An 18,251-nucleotide genomic window follows, 5' to 3' on the forward strand; every position below is an offset into this window, starting at 1 on the left:
AAGCATTCAGCGAAGACCATCATACAAATGAAAGATGTTAAAAAACCAACGTAAAATGTATAGTGTGGTCAGTAACTAGTTAGATGTTCCTATGCAGCCGGATTGTTAACTTCGGAAGTAACTGGAGAAATCCTATAGCCTTTAAATGTGCGGTGGTTATTTTATATTTGAAATTCATAATTCATTCTCCTTTTCTCTTCCCAACTGTAAGTTGCAGCATATGCCCAAGAATAAATTGTGTATTAATTGAAATAGATTCTATATGTTTGCACTAAAAGAGTGGCCACTGGGCTCCTTGGTGCTGCAGTAGCATTCTAGCTGATGAGAAGAGCACTGAATGTTTTATCAGGGTGGCCCCACTGGTGGCCTGGGGATAATGCCTTCTGGCTGCCTGCGCCAGGAGGAGGCTCGCAGCAGCTGTTGGGACACACTGGGGTCTGCGTCTACGCACAGAGACATTACAGAACTGGAGTCAAGTCTGTTTCAATGGATGCGTGCATAACTTGGTGCTCAGGCCTCCAAGCTCTTACCATGCCACTTGGAAAGGAGTTCAAACAGAGGCAAATAGCTGTTGGTAACAGGCATTATGAACTGCTCTAGAAGTTGAGTAAGTCAAAGATATCAGCAGGGCAGGAAGCAGAGTGATCAAAATAGTGGAGAGCATGGATCTGATGTTTCCATTACTTGACTGCATCTCCTGTTGTGTTGTTAAGCCCTGCATATATTCTAGGCGATGGAAAGGCTAGTAAATACAGTGAGCCACAAGTAGTTGGAAACCTACAGATTTTACATGCCAAAAGTCCTGAAGATAAATATCTCAGCTTAAGATGTGTGCATCCTGTGTGATCTTAGTTTTATTTGGAGTTTTTTTATTAAATCCATTTATGTTTCTTTAAACCTGAGAGTTATTGAAGTATGATGATGGTAATCAACGATGTGCAGTCTGTTGCTTGTGTACATAGTGAAAGATGCGGCTTCCGATAAATAGTGTCCCTGTGAAGATTCTCATGAGACTGAACAAGAAAGACTGTCTCCTCCTTGAAGGTACAGCTGGACAGGTATTTCTCCCCAGGACCTCCCAGGTGTTGCAGCAGTGCATCCAGGCAATCCCCTAATTGAGGTAAATTGGGAAGAGTGAGATGCTTGTTGCTGGCTTTGCTCTGGTACGCTGATAAGATCTGCATTTTTAAACTGAAAGAACTTAAATCATACCAATACTGTCAATGATTAAAAGAAATGTAACAGAACAGTCTGAAACCTGATGTCGGTGATACTGAATTAACACTGGTGGTTGGAGAGTACTGTAAAGTATGAGCTGAGGCAATGTCTACATTTTTGAGGTGTACACTCGCTGCCTTCTACATTAGCTCTCATGTTTTCTCTTGGGTTCTCACACTTTGGTGATCTATCATATTCTAGGCTAGAATATGCCTCTTTCTTACCAAACTTGAAGTGACTAGTAATTTGGCATCTCCAGGCTACTGCTGCAGTGAGATTCTGTTTGTTTTGAGGCTGAATCTGCTGAATGATACAAATAGAGAGTACAGTTGCATGGGTCAGTAGGGAATTTCTGTAAAAACGTTGGGAAGTACATACCATGTTTGTTGAAGTACCTCGGTTGGCTTTCACACTTTGAGTAATGGTGGTCTGAAAGACTTCTCTCTGAATTACCTAAAATGTAGTTTCTTAATATTTTCTTGTTACACTTAAGTGGATCTAACAGTGAGCCACTGTTGAAAGAGGCAACCTTCCTTTTTTACATGTGATGTAGAAACTTTGTGGCAACAGAGTGAGTGGATCACTTACTTTTATTTTTTGAAGACTGGCCCACCAAAAATTATTTTTTTCCATTTAGAACAAACTGATCTAGGTCATCCCTGCAGTATACAGTAGATAGGTTAAGTACAAGGACAAAAGGCTGAGAGCACCAGGAAGGGACAGTGGGAGAAGGAGCAGAAGATCCTCTCATGGTGGCAGCGTGCAGTTGGGGTGCAGTTTGTGTTATGCTGACTGGTCTGTAAGTCAGGCACACAGGTTTCTCTGTGAAGATGCTGCTGCTGGTGTCATACTTTTGCAAGTTACTTACTGCTGGTATAAAACCCATTGCTTTGGTTTTTTCACACTTGTCCTTGTGCTGGCAATAGTAGTAATTACTTGAAATTTTGTCAGTTATATGCAGCATTGTTTTAAGTTCATTTCTAATGTGAGAAATATGTACTTAGATTCCTTGTCATTAGATGCCAATTTGTATTTTTAAACTGTAAATTATCATATTTCTAAATTACGTGATATGTCTAAGTTTTTCTTTTTCAGATAGGAGTTTTAAAAAAATGTAGTCTGATTTAAGCAAAGGAGTAAAATTTAGTTCAAACACCTGTTTTAAGCAAGCTTGAAATTTAATTCAAAATCCAATCTGGACAGTAAAAAACTAAACTGTGTTAATAATTTTTTAACAGAATGGAATTATTAGGACTATATTGGTAGCTGGATAACCCTGGACAAATTCTTACTAAAATAATGTAAATGTTACCATTGTTAATGGCAGCTGGGCATTTAAATTAGTGAAGTAGTATTTCACTTCTCTAGATTTAGACAGTCTATAACTATATATTTCAGTTTATTAAATCTGATCAATGTTTGATGGTGTTTTTAACATTCTAGGCCCTTAAAATTAATACTGAAACTTTTGGAATATCCAGATTACTGAGAATCTGGGGTCTTGGATGTGCAGCTGGAGCCCTAGTGCACGTGCCTCACCTGTTAATTCTGCAGACCCTCAGCAGTTTGTTTCCCATAGCTCAGTTTTTGCTCTCTGACAGGACTGATGTTCTGACATCTTGTAAGAAAGGTCATATATGTTAATAATGTGCAGCCCTGTGAGCGGATCAGCTAATTGAACTCCTCCAGCTGCTACTTTTTGAAGTGGTGTTCTTGTATTATGGTGCCCATGAATGTTTTATAAGAACAGCTGTAGTGGTTCAGACAAAGGCTTTGTCAGATCTTGTCTGCAACAGCATCTGAAAATGAGCTGTTAGGGACAAAAAAGAAGGGACCGTACATGTGATACCTCTCCTGGCTGCTCCCTCAGCCTCACACCATTTTCAGTCCAGGGGATTTCCTGAGCCTGATGCGATTTGTCTAGTTGGAAACTCTCAAGGGACCTCTCTTGTTCAATTTCCTTTGAAGCCCATGTTATTTTTTTCATTTTTTTTTCAGTCCTCAGTATTTTTTAGCAAGGAATTCCTAGTACCTGTGGTGTGAAGTTTTGTGCATAGCTTTTACTAACTTGTTACTTTCTATTAAAAGAATACATTGAACAGTGAATCTCTGTCAATGGAGAGGCACGTTGTCTTTGATATTATAGGACCAGGGTTGCGTGTTATATACAATATGTGTGTATAACATTAATTCAGTGACACAAAATATGACTTCAGTTTTGTTCTGTGATTTGCTCTTTTGGCCACTGCTGTGTTTGAGCTTATAGTTTCATGAAATATTTAATGTACTACTTAAGAAATGGATCCTGGGATTAATAGCTCATTGTTCTATGTATTAATAGCATGAGGTTATTATCCCTCCTCTGCCTCATTTCAAGTTTATCTATTCTGACTTTTGTTTGCCTTTTTATTGCTCCCTCCAGTTTCATAAGGTCCTTCTGTATTTTCTTTTAGCAATTTTGTATTCACCGCCCCTGATAGCTTGCTGTTATTTGGTAGCTCCTTAACTGTGCCACCCATCCCGTCCTCCAGGTCACTTTCAAATTTGTTAAGCAGTGCAGGTCCCAGTGAAGAATCCTACAGGACTGTGCTGTTGATTCCCCTGGTGTCGTCTTGGTTATCTCTGTGCTTTTTTGTTGCTAACTGAAGTAAATGAGGCTTATATGGTAGGTCTTGGATCCTTTGAGTAATTCTACTGAGCTTTTATACAGGATTAACAGCTTCAGATTTTCATTTGGATAAGTATTATGAAAATAAGCTTGCAGATTTACAAGAAAAAAAAATCCTGCAGTAACGCCTGCAGGCTGGTTTCTGTCCCCTCTGTGACTTCTCTGACTTGGCTGAGTTACGCTAAAACCATAGATTGAGCCTAGTGTCGTTAGACATCAGTCAGCTATAAGACATATATCCATTACATATGAGATTGTATCACTCTTGCACTTCCCGATAATACTTCTAAAAAACCGAAATTCTATGTATATCTAATTCACAGAGCTGCTTTTATGCTTCTGACCACTTCTAGTCTTCCTTGCTTTAGTTCCAGCCCAGTGTTTTAATCTTTTGTTTCTCATGACATGGCAGTGCTTCTGAAGCTTTGTGGCAGAAGTTGTCTGAACTGAGATGGAGAGGTTTGTTTATAGCATAGGCATTATATATATTTTTTGTTTGATTTATGCTAGCGTTTCTGTGCCGTGGTTGTGAATCAAGTCCATGCTCTGCTGTTTGTTGGACAATAACATCAAACGTAACCAACACGTAAAAAAGCTGTCTTTGCTCTGAAGACTATACAGCCAAATTTCTTAGATTATTGAGGAATGCGATCTAAAAAAACCTTCTTTAACTTCTGAATTCACATGTCTTTTAAATGCCATGTGAAATTTATTAAGGACACAGATTCCATTGTTCACTAGATTTTAAATAGGCTCTGTTTCTGGGCTTTGTCAGTGCCCTCCCCAGTGTGGGGCTGCTTGGTTTGTATGTTAAGGATTTGTTTAGATTTTTCACTGAAAAAAAACAAGAAGAAATGATGGTAAAATTGCTGATTCCTCCATAACATAGAACAATAATTTTGGGCATCTATTACTGTCATATGATGTGACCATGCTTTTGATTATCAGTCTTCTACAGAGGACTGAAGTTTAATGAAATGAATGTGTGATTTTAGTATGTTATTAACACGGTTGATAAACTTTTCACTTTGATATGTACTAATTAGGTTTTGCATATTTTTGCTACATATAATTGTCAGGGAGAGGAAAGATTGTTTGCGTTTATTGCAACCACTCTGGGGAAAAACACTGCTTCTGAAAAACGTTGTCCTGGTTAAGAAAATGTGGATGCTTACACCCACATTTGGGGGGAAAAAAAAAGGTAAGAATTTTGTAATTTTATTTTTTTTCCCCCCTCCATGCATTGAAAAAAGCTGTCATACATTGTCAAAGACCATAGCAGGGAAAAAAAAACTCTCTTGAAAATGAGAACTGTTAATTGTAAACTATGTAATGTACTGGCATATTTCACAGAATAATAGAGAAAACTTTGTATAAAACAGCAGTTATGACTTAACTGTTGTGTAAGACTGTTTGGCCTAATTGTTAACATATAGCAGTAGGCAGAATTAAGCACTGGAAACACAGATGTTGCCCGTTTTGGGAAGGGAAGGAAGGGAAAAGGTAGCATCTGTCACTTTACCTAAGAGATTGGCTTCTTGTAGATGTATCAAGATGTGTGAAGACTAACTTTGAGGCTTGAGAGACTTTATTCACAGATTATACAAATAAATATATTAGTTTTCAACTTCCTCCTTGTATTTTTTTTCTACTCACAGACCCCAGTATAGTGAATTTAAGCCTGCAGACCATTTTCTGTCTTGTTACCTTTTTATGATCTCCAAGAAATAGTCTGTGAACCTTTAGTTTACCTGAAGGGACAATAGCAAGGGGTAGGTTTTTTAGTCTCCTATTCCAATATTTTCTGTTACTTTAAGAGTTGATAGTAGGTGTATCTTTAGGTAAACTTGAAAGCTTGTTAAAGCATTAAGTCTACTTGTATTTTTTCATTGACAAAAAAAATGTTTGTTTGGAACCTTGCTGTGTGGATATGTAATTTTCAGAGGCCTCTTGGTGCTGATAAAATACAAATGAGGTTACCTCAGTGGATTTTGTGGTTTGGCTTTGGTCACTGTTTTCCAAGATTAGAAACAATTGGAAAGGAAGGCCTTACTTTTACGGTTCTTAAAAGAACTTCTTTTTGATATGAAAGGGAATTATGGAGGAAAAAAATAGCTGCTGAAGACATGGAAATTCTTGCAGGATGTGAGGTTTTAGCCAATCTGCTCTTTCTGTGATAGTATGATATGAACAGTTACATTTGCTAATGCTTTCTTGGTGGGCTTATATAAAGTTTCATTGAAGAGTGATTTAATTACACCTTTCTTTTTACTGCACTCTTTGCTAATCTTACTGTAATTTTACAGTATCTTGCTGTATTCCTATAGACACAACTGCTACAGAAAGGTGTTTGTGTGGCTCTCATTATTGTAGTACCAAGACACAGAAAAAAAAAGTTATTTAATATATTTGTTATAACAATACCTATATTCCATTTCACTTATGGGGAAGACCGAAATTATTTAGTCTTCAAAAAAGGTTATTTACCATGCAAGAACAACCCTGTTGTAGGGAACAGACCTGGAGTGTTCCGGCTTCACTTTCTATACCATTGATCCTCCTTCCTGTTGCTTGCTATAGATTATTTGAAGTTGTTCCTTTTACATAACTAGATTTGAGGAGATTGTCTTCTGCTGTCTAAAATAGAAGCATGTTTATTGACTATCATGCTGAGTAGAATTTTGAGAAAGTATCTATTCTAAGGTAGTCTAAGTTGTAAAATCATGTTTACACAATAGTGTATGCTCATTCCTTTATGAGGCACCTTGTGCCTATAGTTGTTAAGCTGTTGACAGCTTACCTAACAGTGACCTTGTTAAGATCATTAATCAGTATTAAAAAACCGAAGATTACTTAAAAGGAAAAAATTGACTAAAAAGTGGAGTAAGTGGATTTTTTTTTTTAAAGAATTTTCATCGTGGATTTTTTTACTTCAGGATTTGTAAGTAGTTGGTAGTTTTCCCAAACTATTGATAGAGATGTAAACATTTTTATTTGGTAATTTTTACTGTAAGTCACATCCCTCCATCGTATTTTATAGCTGGAAATGGAGAAGTCTTTCCAAGTGGATAGTTAAGATAACTAACCTTGCACTAATTACTTAGGCTGTATTGTCATTTCCGTGGTCATTGTGAGGATGGAGAAGGTTATTTTTAACAAGACAGTGTGAAAAGATTAAAAAGGGTTGATAACTTATTAGTTAGAAAATGTTATCTCTAAAATCAAGCTTCACATCTATTAGCAGAAATGTTTGTGCTGTCCTTCTCTTCTCCACCCTGAACAACCCCAGCTCTCTCAACCCTTCTTCATAAGAGAGGTATTCCATTCCTCTGATGATTTTGTGAACCTCCTCTGGATCTGCTCTAACAGGTCCACATCTGTCCTGTACTGTGAACCCCAGAGCTGCATGCAGTACTGTAGGTAGGATCTCACAACAGCAGAGTAGAGGGAGAGAATCTCCTCCCTTTACTTGCTGGCCATGCTTCTGTTTACACAGTCCAGCATACAGTTGGTGTTCTGGGCTGCAAGCTCTGGATCATGTCCTGTTTTTCATCAGCCAGCACCCCCAAGCCCTTCTCTTCAGGACTGCTCTCAATCCATTCCCTGCCCAGCCTATGTTTGTGCTTGGGATTGTCCCAGCCCATGTGCAGGATTTTGTGCTTGGCCTTCTTGAACTTCCCAAGGTTTGCATGGGCCCACTCCTCAAGCCTGTCAAATTCCTCTGGATGGCATCCCTTCCCTCTATCATGTCAGCTGCACCACACAGCTTGGTGTCACCTGTGAATGTGCTGAGGATGCACTCCATCCCACTGCCTATGTTGTTGATGAAGATATTAAACAGTATTGGTCCCAGTATGGACCTTAGAGAGACACCACTCATTACTGGTTTCCACTTTGATATTGAGATTTGATGGACGTGGCCATCCAGCCGATTCCATCTCCCATCCATCAAATCCTTACCTCTCCAGTTTAGCAGCAAGGATGTTGTGTGGCATTGCATCAAAGGCCTCACAGAAGTCTTGGTGACATCTGAAGTTGTCCACTGATGCAGCTGCGTTTGTCTAAATAACTAAATTTCCAGAAGCCCATTCCTTTGCTATATTGAATGCTCAAATCCTTCAATGAAAAATGTGGTCACCTTAACCAAGCCATCTCCATCCTGCCTCTCTTGACTGGTGTAGTATCTTCTCAAACAAAAGATTACTTGGAACATGTGTTTGCTGTCCCTGTCCTCTGTACACTTTGTAAAAGAAAAAGTTATTATTAGATGGGAGACCTGCTGAATTAGAATAAATGAATTTCTTGTTTGGTTACTTTGTCACTGTTTTCCTCCTGATTTTCCTCCCTGTCCACCCTTTCATAGTTCCCTTTTCCAGTGGAACTTCCTGTCAACTCTGTCAAAAAGTTGTTGATTTCCTGAACATTCAGGTAGTTCTGCTCCATGTCTCAAAAAAAACCAAACAAAAACAAACAAATCAAGAGCATGGGTTTTCCCAGATCTTTGAAATGCGGCAGGCTGACTGGCACTGTGGCATTGATTTGTGGACAGTGTTTGTCACATGCTGTGATGTGGAGTACCAAGAAGAGAAGGATGAAATAGCTGTTTGAGTGGAATATTGTTCCTCAACAATTAAGAAGATGGACTGCCTAAGAGTGTGTGGCTGCAGACTTGTGGCTCTTGATTTGGAGTGTCTTGGTCACGGTATTAGACTTTTATTTTCTGTTCTCTAACTACATGATGAAGCAGTAACCTCCACATCCTTTGCAGAATGATTCTACCTACTGTTATTTGTGCTTACCTCTGAGACTCTAATACAAACATGTTACTGACAAAGATTGAATAATCCTGTGTTACCTACTTTCTCAAAATAAGCATTGCCATCAGAGAAGTAAGGTGGCTTTAGGGTAGCAAGGTTTTGTCAGCTCTGTAGTAACTGATTATAATGGATTTATTTTTTATAATCTCGCAACTAACTTGGTAAAGATCTGGAATATACAGTTGTACCTGGGTGGTGATGCAAAGAAAGCTCCTAAAAACTGCAAACTTTTGTTGTGTGTAGGTATCAACTGTAAGATCACCTTTCAGTTTTGTTTGGCCACAGAACACATGCTGCCCGCATGAAATGCTGCACACGGTATATAAGTTAAATAGTTATATTAGGTGATGTCTGTCTGAGTGTGTTGGTAATCTTGCAATGGGGTTGAAACAAAACAGTAGATTTTGCTTTAGTCTTTGTTTTGATTTTGAGCTTTGTTTTCTCTCACTGAGAAGCTGGAGAGGACAGAGGCAGCCTACACAAATGCCAGATTGGCATGTGATTGATTGTCAGATGGTCCAAAAATGCCTTTTTTTGGTCTGGCTTCTTCTGGGTTAGCAGGCTGAATGCCTACGTGTGTGGTGCTTGCACCTTCTGCCCCTTACTTACTGAGATTGATTTGGGATTGTGGGTGGTGTAAGTCTTAGGATGGTTTATCTATTTTAGGATATGGTTTAGATTGTAAGCTCTCAGGTAAGACTGGTGCATGCGTTCTGTAAAGAGAGTTGAGTGTTAATTGTGACACTGATAAATTATGTTTTGCTCAAATTTTCTAAGTCCTTCCAGAAGTTTATATTTTTATGAGGACAGATTTTGGATGATAAAAGGCTTTGCTTTCCTGAGGCAAGGCAAATATTGAAGCAAAAAAACCAACCAAACTCAAAACCCAAAAAAGCCTGAAAATAGCCATGATTTAGCACTAGGATTCATGGAACTCCTGGCCAGATGAAATTCATAAATTCAGTGTTTTATAAACAAGACACTTCCAGAAACAGAAGTCACTGCAAAACACTAGAATTATATTATCTTTTAGTTATGCAAAATATAGAGTCAGTCTTTATCAGACAAACATAGATTTTTTCTTTTAATCAAAGTGGGGTTTTTTTCAGCTGATAGTGGAAGTAATAAAATCTCAACTTTCCCATAAATCTAAGTCAAACATATATTTCAATCAACAGATTAGTTGTGAAGTCTTTGATGAAAGAGTCTCTCTTCCTGCATTAAAAAGTCACCTTTTGTAAAAGTAACCTTTAAACTTGGCATAATTCCTGTTACTCTTCAAAGTGACACTGAATAGGTGTACCATATGTGTGGATTAAGCAGTATAGAAATGACTGCTTTCTACATTGGGTGGGTTTTTTCATTGTTTAATATTATTAATGTATGGATACATATTATCACAACTTATCATTTTTTCCTCTTTATAGGTCCTGCTGGGGACTTGCATCTGGCCTCAATGTGAAATTAAGGTAGAAAAGCACATCTACATATGTGTTTGCTATTAGGATTTAGTTTATTCACTGGTCATGCCTGAAGAGTGATGTTCGTCTCTAGACGGCTAACTGCCAGGAAATATAAATGATTGTCCTAGAAGTCAAGCCTCTCTCCTATTTACTGGAGTGAAAATCACCTCCAGATATCGACGGAATATCAACTACAGAAAATGCTTCACGTTATAAGGATGCCAGCCACCTAGATTCATGCGCCCTATCTGTACAGTTGTTGTGGATGGTTTGCCATCTGAAAGCTCCTCAAGCTCTTATCCAGGCCCTGTATCTGTTTCTGAAATGTCTCTGCTTCATGCTTTGGGTCCAGTGCAGACCTGGCTGGGACAAGAGCTAGAGAAGTGTGGCATTGATGCCATGATTTATACTCGGTATGTCCTCAGTCTTCTGCTGCATGATAGCTATGACTACGACCTGCAGGAACAGGTATTTACATATTTTAGATGTTGTCCAGTGAAAGTGAGTTTTTGTATCAGTTATGTTTTGTGTATCATACATGGGTATGGATCAGGTGGGGGGTGGTTGTCTTTCAGTGTCTGGGTGGAAGCGGGCTATAAACCACGTGGGAATGAAATTTGATGGGTGAAGTGAGATCAATGTAGTTAGTTTGCTGTGTGAACAATTACATTAACCAAAATTTTAACATTGCTACAATTGCTATCAAAATTATTAACACTGCAGTGTTCTGTATCATAAATGCAGACCTTTAATACCCATGATTATAAAGTTCATTTAATATTGGAACATTAGTAAACTAATGTAATTCTTCTAAACTGAGCGTGAAATTGCCTGCTTCACAGTAGCTTGTAGGCTCCCCATCACTTCTCCTCATGGATTTAATCTTGTGCTATTTTCAGTAAAGAATTAAAAAAACATGCTTTTTTTTTTTTAGTATTCAAGTATTTAAAATACATTATTGCACATACATTATTCATCTCTTCTAAAAGAATGTTAATGCTGAATCCTGATAAAAGGCATGCAGGAATTGTGGAACAGTGAGTTGATATACATAATTCAAAAAGGGTAGGGGAAGAAAAGTGAAGCTGTGTATCGGATAGGCACAATTCTGTTACTGTTTCTCTGTGCCTTTATTGCTATGGATTTTGTATGTCCCTGGAACATACTTTTCAGTCCTGATTTCACCTCTTTTTTTCTTTCTTTTTATTAATATATTTTATTTTAATTTCTCTGCATTAACAACATAGATCAGAATAGTGGAGTTTCTGAATATAGGACTGTCATTGTTTAGACAGTTGTTTTATCAACCTGTGTCTCCTCCCTACCTGGGGAAGGAGAATTGGGAAAAGGAAGGGAGACCCATAGGTTGAAATAGCAATAGATTAAATAAAACAACAATAATAATAAAAGCCAGTGTTAATAGCAGTATTAATATAAAGCATGCAAACTTATACTCAGTTGATATAGTGGATGCAAAAAACGGGTGAGTAGGCCTCAGAAGCAGAACGATGGGTGAGACCTTCCAGGGACAGCCAGTGAGGAAAGAGGGCTGTCCCCAGCAAACTCCCCGATGTATAGTGAGTGTGATATTTATGGTGTGGAGTAATTCTGTTGGCCAGCTTGTGTCAGCTGCCCCAGCTTCTGCACGTGGCTAACTGGAAAACTGCTAAAGACCTTGATCACTGCATACCAGTCTTGGCCAAAAACTGAAACAAAGTGTTTTCATTCCCATGAAATCAAGTATTGTAGTCTTTGCAGAAATGCAGCTTTCCTGAATAGAAAACGAATTCTATGATTCTATCCCAGTGACACCAGGACAGGGACACAGGAAAGTCCCGTGTTTTCAAGAAGGGATGAGAATGCTGTCATCATAGACTTTGTCTTAAAAAGTGGCTGTGATTACAATGGGAAGGAAGAAAGAAAGCAAATACCTCTTATTGGGTGGCTTAATTATTAGTTCTTTTCTGTAGCTGCTGTTTTGGTTATACTTCATGCATTGCTACCTAACTGCTTCAGAACTTCCTTTGTTTTCTAGTTTACCTTTTTAAAAATCCAGCAAGAGCAGGGCAGTGCATGGTGGAATAGATGTAAATGTAGCTGAAGCAATAAAAATAACATGTCAGATGCTGCCTGCATCTGAACTCTTAGCAACCATTACTGTGCATAAAAGCTTTCATGCTTCCATTGTACAAAGCAGAAACTTTATATGCAAAAGTTATTTTTGTTCAAGTTTATCTGGCAGCAGTGGAAGTCACCAGGAACAACCTCATTAATAATAACAACAACCCCACTGTAAGCACTCTTTAGAATGTACCTTAAGAATGAACTTAGGTTTTGGTCAGACACAAATAGCTGTATTTTAGAAGGGGACAGAATAAAGCTCCAAAACGTGTTTGAAAGGAGGGTATAGGGTGAGGACAGAAAAAAGAAACCAAGTGAAACCACACCAGGATTTGAGGAGTGTTATAGATAGCCCTGTAGCCTCGGGGGAAAATGAAGACTTGTTTCTTTTCGGTACATTTTAGAGCATAGTCATAACTGTGAAGTCACTACTGTGATAATTTGAAATGACTGAAGTGCCAAAATTCGTTTTCTTTTTATCAGGCTTTGCAAGAAGCAGGGTAACTATATTATGAAAATCTCATTCAGTTTATTTCTCATGCCAGTACCTTTACTGGGTGCTTTGTGTGTTGCGGAGCTTTAAGGAATGTATCTTCTTTTTCCAAGTTGCTTACCTGAACCTAATGAGCCAAAGAGAATACCCTGTGCTGACAGGGTAGCCAAAATCTGTGCTGCTGTGCAGGTGCTGTAGTACAAGCATAAGGGATGTCTTCTGAACGACAGCAAGATTTGAAGAAGCTGGAAATTTCTTTTCCACGTCCTCCAATTTGATCCTGTTTATAACAGACTTTTATCACATTTGTTCAAATACTACTACTTCAAATAACTTTTTAATAAGTTTTGAGTCCAAATATCAGTTTCATTTTGGGATGATATTCTGTAATAATGGTTGGATGCATATGTTGTGAAACCTACTTAATTCCTTTCTCAAATAGCTTAGTTTTTAAAGACTGGAAATACAAATTTGTCATATGGAGAACTGTGGAAATCTTAAAACACATGTGCTTGTTCTTTTATTTTACAATTTATTTTTATTTTGCTTACTGCTTACGGGTTATTTGTATGACCTGACATTTTAAAATTGATTTTGGTTTAGTTAAGGCATTCAGAAACAAGAAAGTCTGTACACTAAAGCATATGTTTACATATAAGCAGTTCCAATTCAATTTTGGCGATGGCTCCAACATTAAGACAAAGGGGAAAAACAAATACTAATGTTGTTTACAAACAGAAATCAGGGAAGAGTGCAGCAATTTAAACATCTAATGCGAAGTAGTTTAGGAGGAAAATATGAAGAGTTGATGAGCTCCTTTAATTCAGATTAATTCCCATGGAAGGGTTGGGTTTTGGCATCTCAGGATTTTTTTCTCCCGTACAATTCCATTGATTCTTAAGAAAGATGACAGAATTTCCAGGGAAGGAACTGTTCTCAGTAGCGGGTTTATTGCAGTGATTTCTCCCCAGATTAGAGGACAGCTACAAAGAGGACAAAGGCGCTCTCTTCACAAGGAGCCACATGGAGGAGACAAGGGACAACGGGTACAGGTTGTGCTGGGTGAAGTTTCATCTCGATATGAGAAAAAAAAGTATTTTTTTTTTTTTTTTGTTAACAGAACAATCACTTAACGTCCTCAGGAGCATTATAGGGTCTCCATTGCTGGCGGTTTTCAAGATGCAGTAGGACAGAGTGCTAGATAATCTTACCTGGTCTCTGTTTCCCTCAGAAGAGTGAACCAGGTGATCTTTTGAGGTCCCTTCCAACCTGGGCTGTTCTATGATTCTTTGCTTCTAGAACTCTGTTTCTGTGGGGGGTGATTAGCCATCACTTCTTCCCCAAAATACAGCACTGTCTGATGTTTTGAAAAGGTTAAAGGGAATGTGTGGTCTCTGTTGGGTATCATTACATGGATGTCGACTCAGTATCACTAAATGATAGATCAGTAAGTTGTGAGTTTTCAGAGAGTTGATAGGAACTTCTTGCAAGTAATTTTGTGTAGAGCTGTGGAGGGAGGCACAGTGCAGAAAACACAGGTGAAAGTAAGAGCCTAATGCACAGCAACTGAATTTTACTGGAATGTTTGCAGTTTTTGTTCTGATTCACTGGCTAAATATTGGCTAAAATATTGGGAAGATTGATAAACAGGTATGTTTTGCCCAGCTGTGTTTCAAATTACTAGAGAGCTTTCAAGAAAGGAATCTTGTTTATGGTTAATCGCTCTGTGGTACCAAGATTTTGCAGAGCTGCTATGGCTATACATATGTTGTACATACCTATCAGGAATTACTGTAACACCTCCTATGTATACACATTTTAAATGTTTTGAACAAAATATTCAACTACTTAAGCTAACTTAATTATCAGTGGCATTTGTAACACAATTCTTATTCCAGCCATACTTGCAACTTTTGGAAATGAGTCTAAAAGCTTAAGATGTAAAAGTTCTAAAGCAGTCCTTTGTTCTTAGTGTGCATGGGTTTGGTTTTTTTGGTTTGGTTTGTTTTTTTGGTGTTTTTTTGTTGTTGTTTTTGTTTGGTTGTTTTTGTTTTGGTGGGGTTTTATTTGGGGGGGATGTTTGGGCTTTTTTGTGGCAATGATATTGCTGGCAGGAAGGTTTAAGAAGGCAGAAGGGAGGAGACTCTTTGGGATTTTTCCTGAACATTGACCAATGGAAGAGAGAATACAAAGACAATATGAATCGGGTTTGCACATTTTCCTTGGTTACTGTGACACAGCAGGATGTTCATAGGAATAGTTTGGGTGTTTTGTGGCTACTTAGTTTAGGTGTGTCATACTGGAAGACAACAAAGGACTTCAGTGGTAGATTAGCCCTTTTTGTCTGGAAACAAGGATGTTTCTTGCTTACAGACTTGCTAGAGAACATGATTCTCAAATTGATTTCCACACAAATTAGACATCTACATGGTCAAAATTATGGTATCTGTTGAACCATGTTATCTAACGTATTTGTTACTTAGACATGTTAGGGGTTTTTTTTTTTGTTTGTTTGGTTTTGGTTTCTTTTTTTTTAAGATTTGAGGCCTACTGGTGGTCTCTGTTCAAAATGTTGGGTATTTTGTTCTGAGGTAGATGACCCTTTAGATGCTTTTGATCTGTTAAGGAAAACCTCATAAAATTGCTATGGGTTTAAATACTGTGTGATAGTAAGTGAAATACAGAATGTTTCTGTGCAGTATATATACTTTCATTATTTGCATTATTTGCAATAAATAATAATAATATTATTATTATTTGCATTATTGCATGTGTTGTGGTTTAAGCCTACTTGGCATCTAAGCCCCACACAGCCACTCACTCATTTACCCCCTTGGTTGGATAGGCAGAGAATCGGAAGAGTAACAGTGAGAAAACTCATGGGTTGAAATAAAGACAGTTGAACAGGTAAAGCAAAAGCCACACATGCAAGGAAAGCAAAACAGGGAATTCATTCACTACTTCCCATCGTCAGGCAGGTGTTCAGCCATCTCCAGGACAGCAGGGCTCCATTATATGTAAGGGTTACTTTGGAAGACAAAACACCGTCACTCCAAATGTCCCCACACATCCTTCTTTTTTCCCCCAGATTTATATGCTGAGCATGACACCACATGGTCTGGGATATACCCTTGGTCAGCTGTCCCAGCTGCGTCCCCTCCAAACCCTCCTTGGTGGTGGGGTGAGGTGAGAAGCAGAAAAGGCCTTGACTGTGTAAGCACTGCTCAGCAGTAACTAAAACATCTTTGTGTTACCAACACTGTTTTCAGCAGAAATCTGAAACATAGCCCCATACTAGTGACCATGAAGAAAATGAACTCTATCTGAGCCAAAACCAGCTCAGCATTTTATTGCTAGCACTTTTTTTCTTATTTTGGATTAAAGGATAAATTAAGGAGAAAACCCCATGAAATTACTGACAAATCTTTAACTTTTGGGGACCCACAGAATTGCTGTTGGGGAGGATCTGAACATTGTGAGACAGCCTTTTGACTTCAGGCTAGATTGTCTTCCAGTCAGAATGCTTTGCTCTTAGTTTCCTCATGTTAAACCAAGTAGGGGTTTTCAAGATTTCTGATTGTTATTTAAATGCTAATTAAAAGTATATCTGTAGATACACGTGTTCTCAAACCGGTTTGTGATACAGTAAATATTGCATTAAGATAGTGTAATTTGTGTGAAGCAGAAAGCATTGCCTTAAAATATGTTTTGTGTGAAATATTATTCGATTTCTCTTTATTTGTACACTGTTAAAATCAGTGTTCTTTTATATCTATTTGTAATTTCTACATGTAATTTATAACAAGGTCATGATTTTTCGCCTGCAGACTGTTCTGCCTTTTGAAGGGATGCAGCCTTTATTAAAAGCAAAACAGAACAAAAACCAAGCCCAACAGCCAGACACTCTGCAAGATAAAGGCTTTGTAAGCCTTTGGTCATGCGGCATGAAGGCCTAAGTGCATTTGTTCTGCATACTTTCCATATCAAGTGTCTTCTGCTGCTTTTGATCTACTTCTTTCATTTTTGGAAGTTGACTTTTTTTCATACCCTCAAAAGTCAAAGTCCTAAAAAGTTTTTTAAAAGATTACAATGGTTGGACCCTATGATGTTATAGGCCTTTTCCAACCTAAACAATTCTGTTATTCTATAGTATTTCCCCAACTCTTACAATTAAGTAGCTTTTGTACTGCAAACTGTGTTCTTGTCTGACCAACATGAGATTTTTCATTCTGATTTCTCAGTTTTTAAGAGAGAGAGTTTCATTCTTGAAGATTTAGTTATTTATAGACTGATTTGAAGTAGTTCCATTCAGGTGATCTTTTGCAGGAAGGAATAGAAAATGTCTTTAGAGTGATAGCTACAATTCTTCTGACTCTGATCATAGCTTTTATTCTTGCTTTTTCATCATTAGCCCATTAAATTTCAAAATGTAGGGTTTGTTTTATATTAAGAGAAGAACAGAGTGTTGGAAAAAGAGACCTCAGCCCACATATGAAAAATTTTAGGTCTTTTCTCTGTGGTTTTCTCTCTGTAAATGCCTTTGGGCTATCCCTCTGAACTGGGATGAGGGTATCATTGCCAGCTCTTTTGCATTTGGCTATCATGTGCTGGTGATGTGGGACACTTTTTGCTGACAGCACTTGTGACGCACCTGCTGGGTTTCAAAATCCAGGAGAACATGCGGTGTTTGTTCTCCCTGCCATCCTATGTTAACCCAGTAGAGGTATCTGATGTCTAGATTTATATTCTAGTAGTGGATATGTAGGTTTTGACATTTATATTTTAGGGGGAAGAGGATGTGTTTTGTTGTGTTTTGTTTTGAAGTGAAAACTCCCAATGATAGGAGGTAGGAATGAGGATTTGGTCCTCTGTACTACACTAGACTTGTATTAAATATTAATCAGGCTGATATGCCTGTTTAACAAAAGATGACAATGTAGGTTCTATAGAATTGCAACTGCTCTTTTATCCTTTCTAACAAATAACTATGGGTCACTCAAGCCCATTTTTTTAATGCATTAAAATATCGTAGAATCACAGAATGGTTCAGGTTGGAAGGGACCTTAAAGCTCATCCAGTCCAACCCCTGCCATAGGTAGGGACACCTCCCACCAGACCAGGTTGCCCAAAGCCCTGTCCAACCTGGCCTTGAACACTTCCAGGGAGGGGGCATCCACAGCTTCCCTGGGCAACCTGTGCCAGTGTCTCACTACTCCCAGAGTAAAGAATTTCCTCCTAATATCTAGTCTAAATCTACTCTCTTCCAGCTTAAAACCATTTCCCCTCATTCTATCACTACCTGCCCTTGTAAAAAGTCCTTCCCAGAGTAATGCTGTGTGACTGCTGCACATGTGTCATTAAGTTTCAAAGTTCACCAACAACATGTGGAAGTAAATTTCTTGAATGCAAAACATTTTCAGTTCAGTTTGTATTTGTGTTACTGTGTATTAAGCTGTGCAGCATTTCTGTAG

General features: G+C 38.2%; 1 protein-coding gene across 1 annotated transcript in view; it reads left to right on the top strand.

The window, feature by feature from the left end:
* Positions 1 to 10,128: 10,128 nt before the first annotated feature.
* Positions 10,129 to 18,251, top strand: part of KIAA0232 (KIAA0232 ortholog) — a 47,929-nt gene continuing 39,806 nt past the window's right edge. Inside the window, 1 exon segment of the mRNA XM_010190486.1 lies at positions 10,129 to 10,634. Coding sequence (XP_010188788.1) covers positions 10,404 to 10,634 — 231 coding nt within the window. The 5' untranslated portion in view covers positions 10,129 to 10,403.

This window comes from Mesitornis unicolor, unplaced genomic scaffold (assembly GCF_000695765.1).
Source record: "Mesitornis unicolor isolate BGI_N332 unplaced genomic scaffold, ASM69576v1 scaffold15168, whole genome shotgun sequence".
Lineage (NCBI taxonomy): Eukaryota > Metazoa > Chordata > Aves > Mesitornithiformes > Mesitornithidae > Mesitornis > Mesitornis unicolor.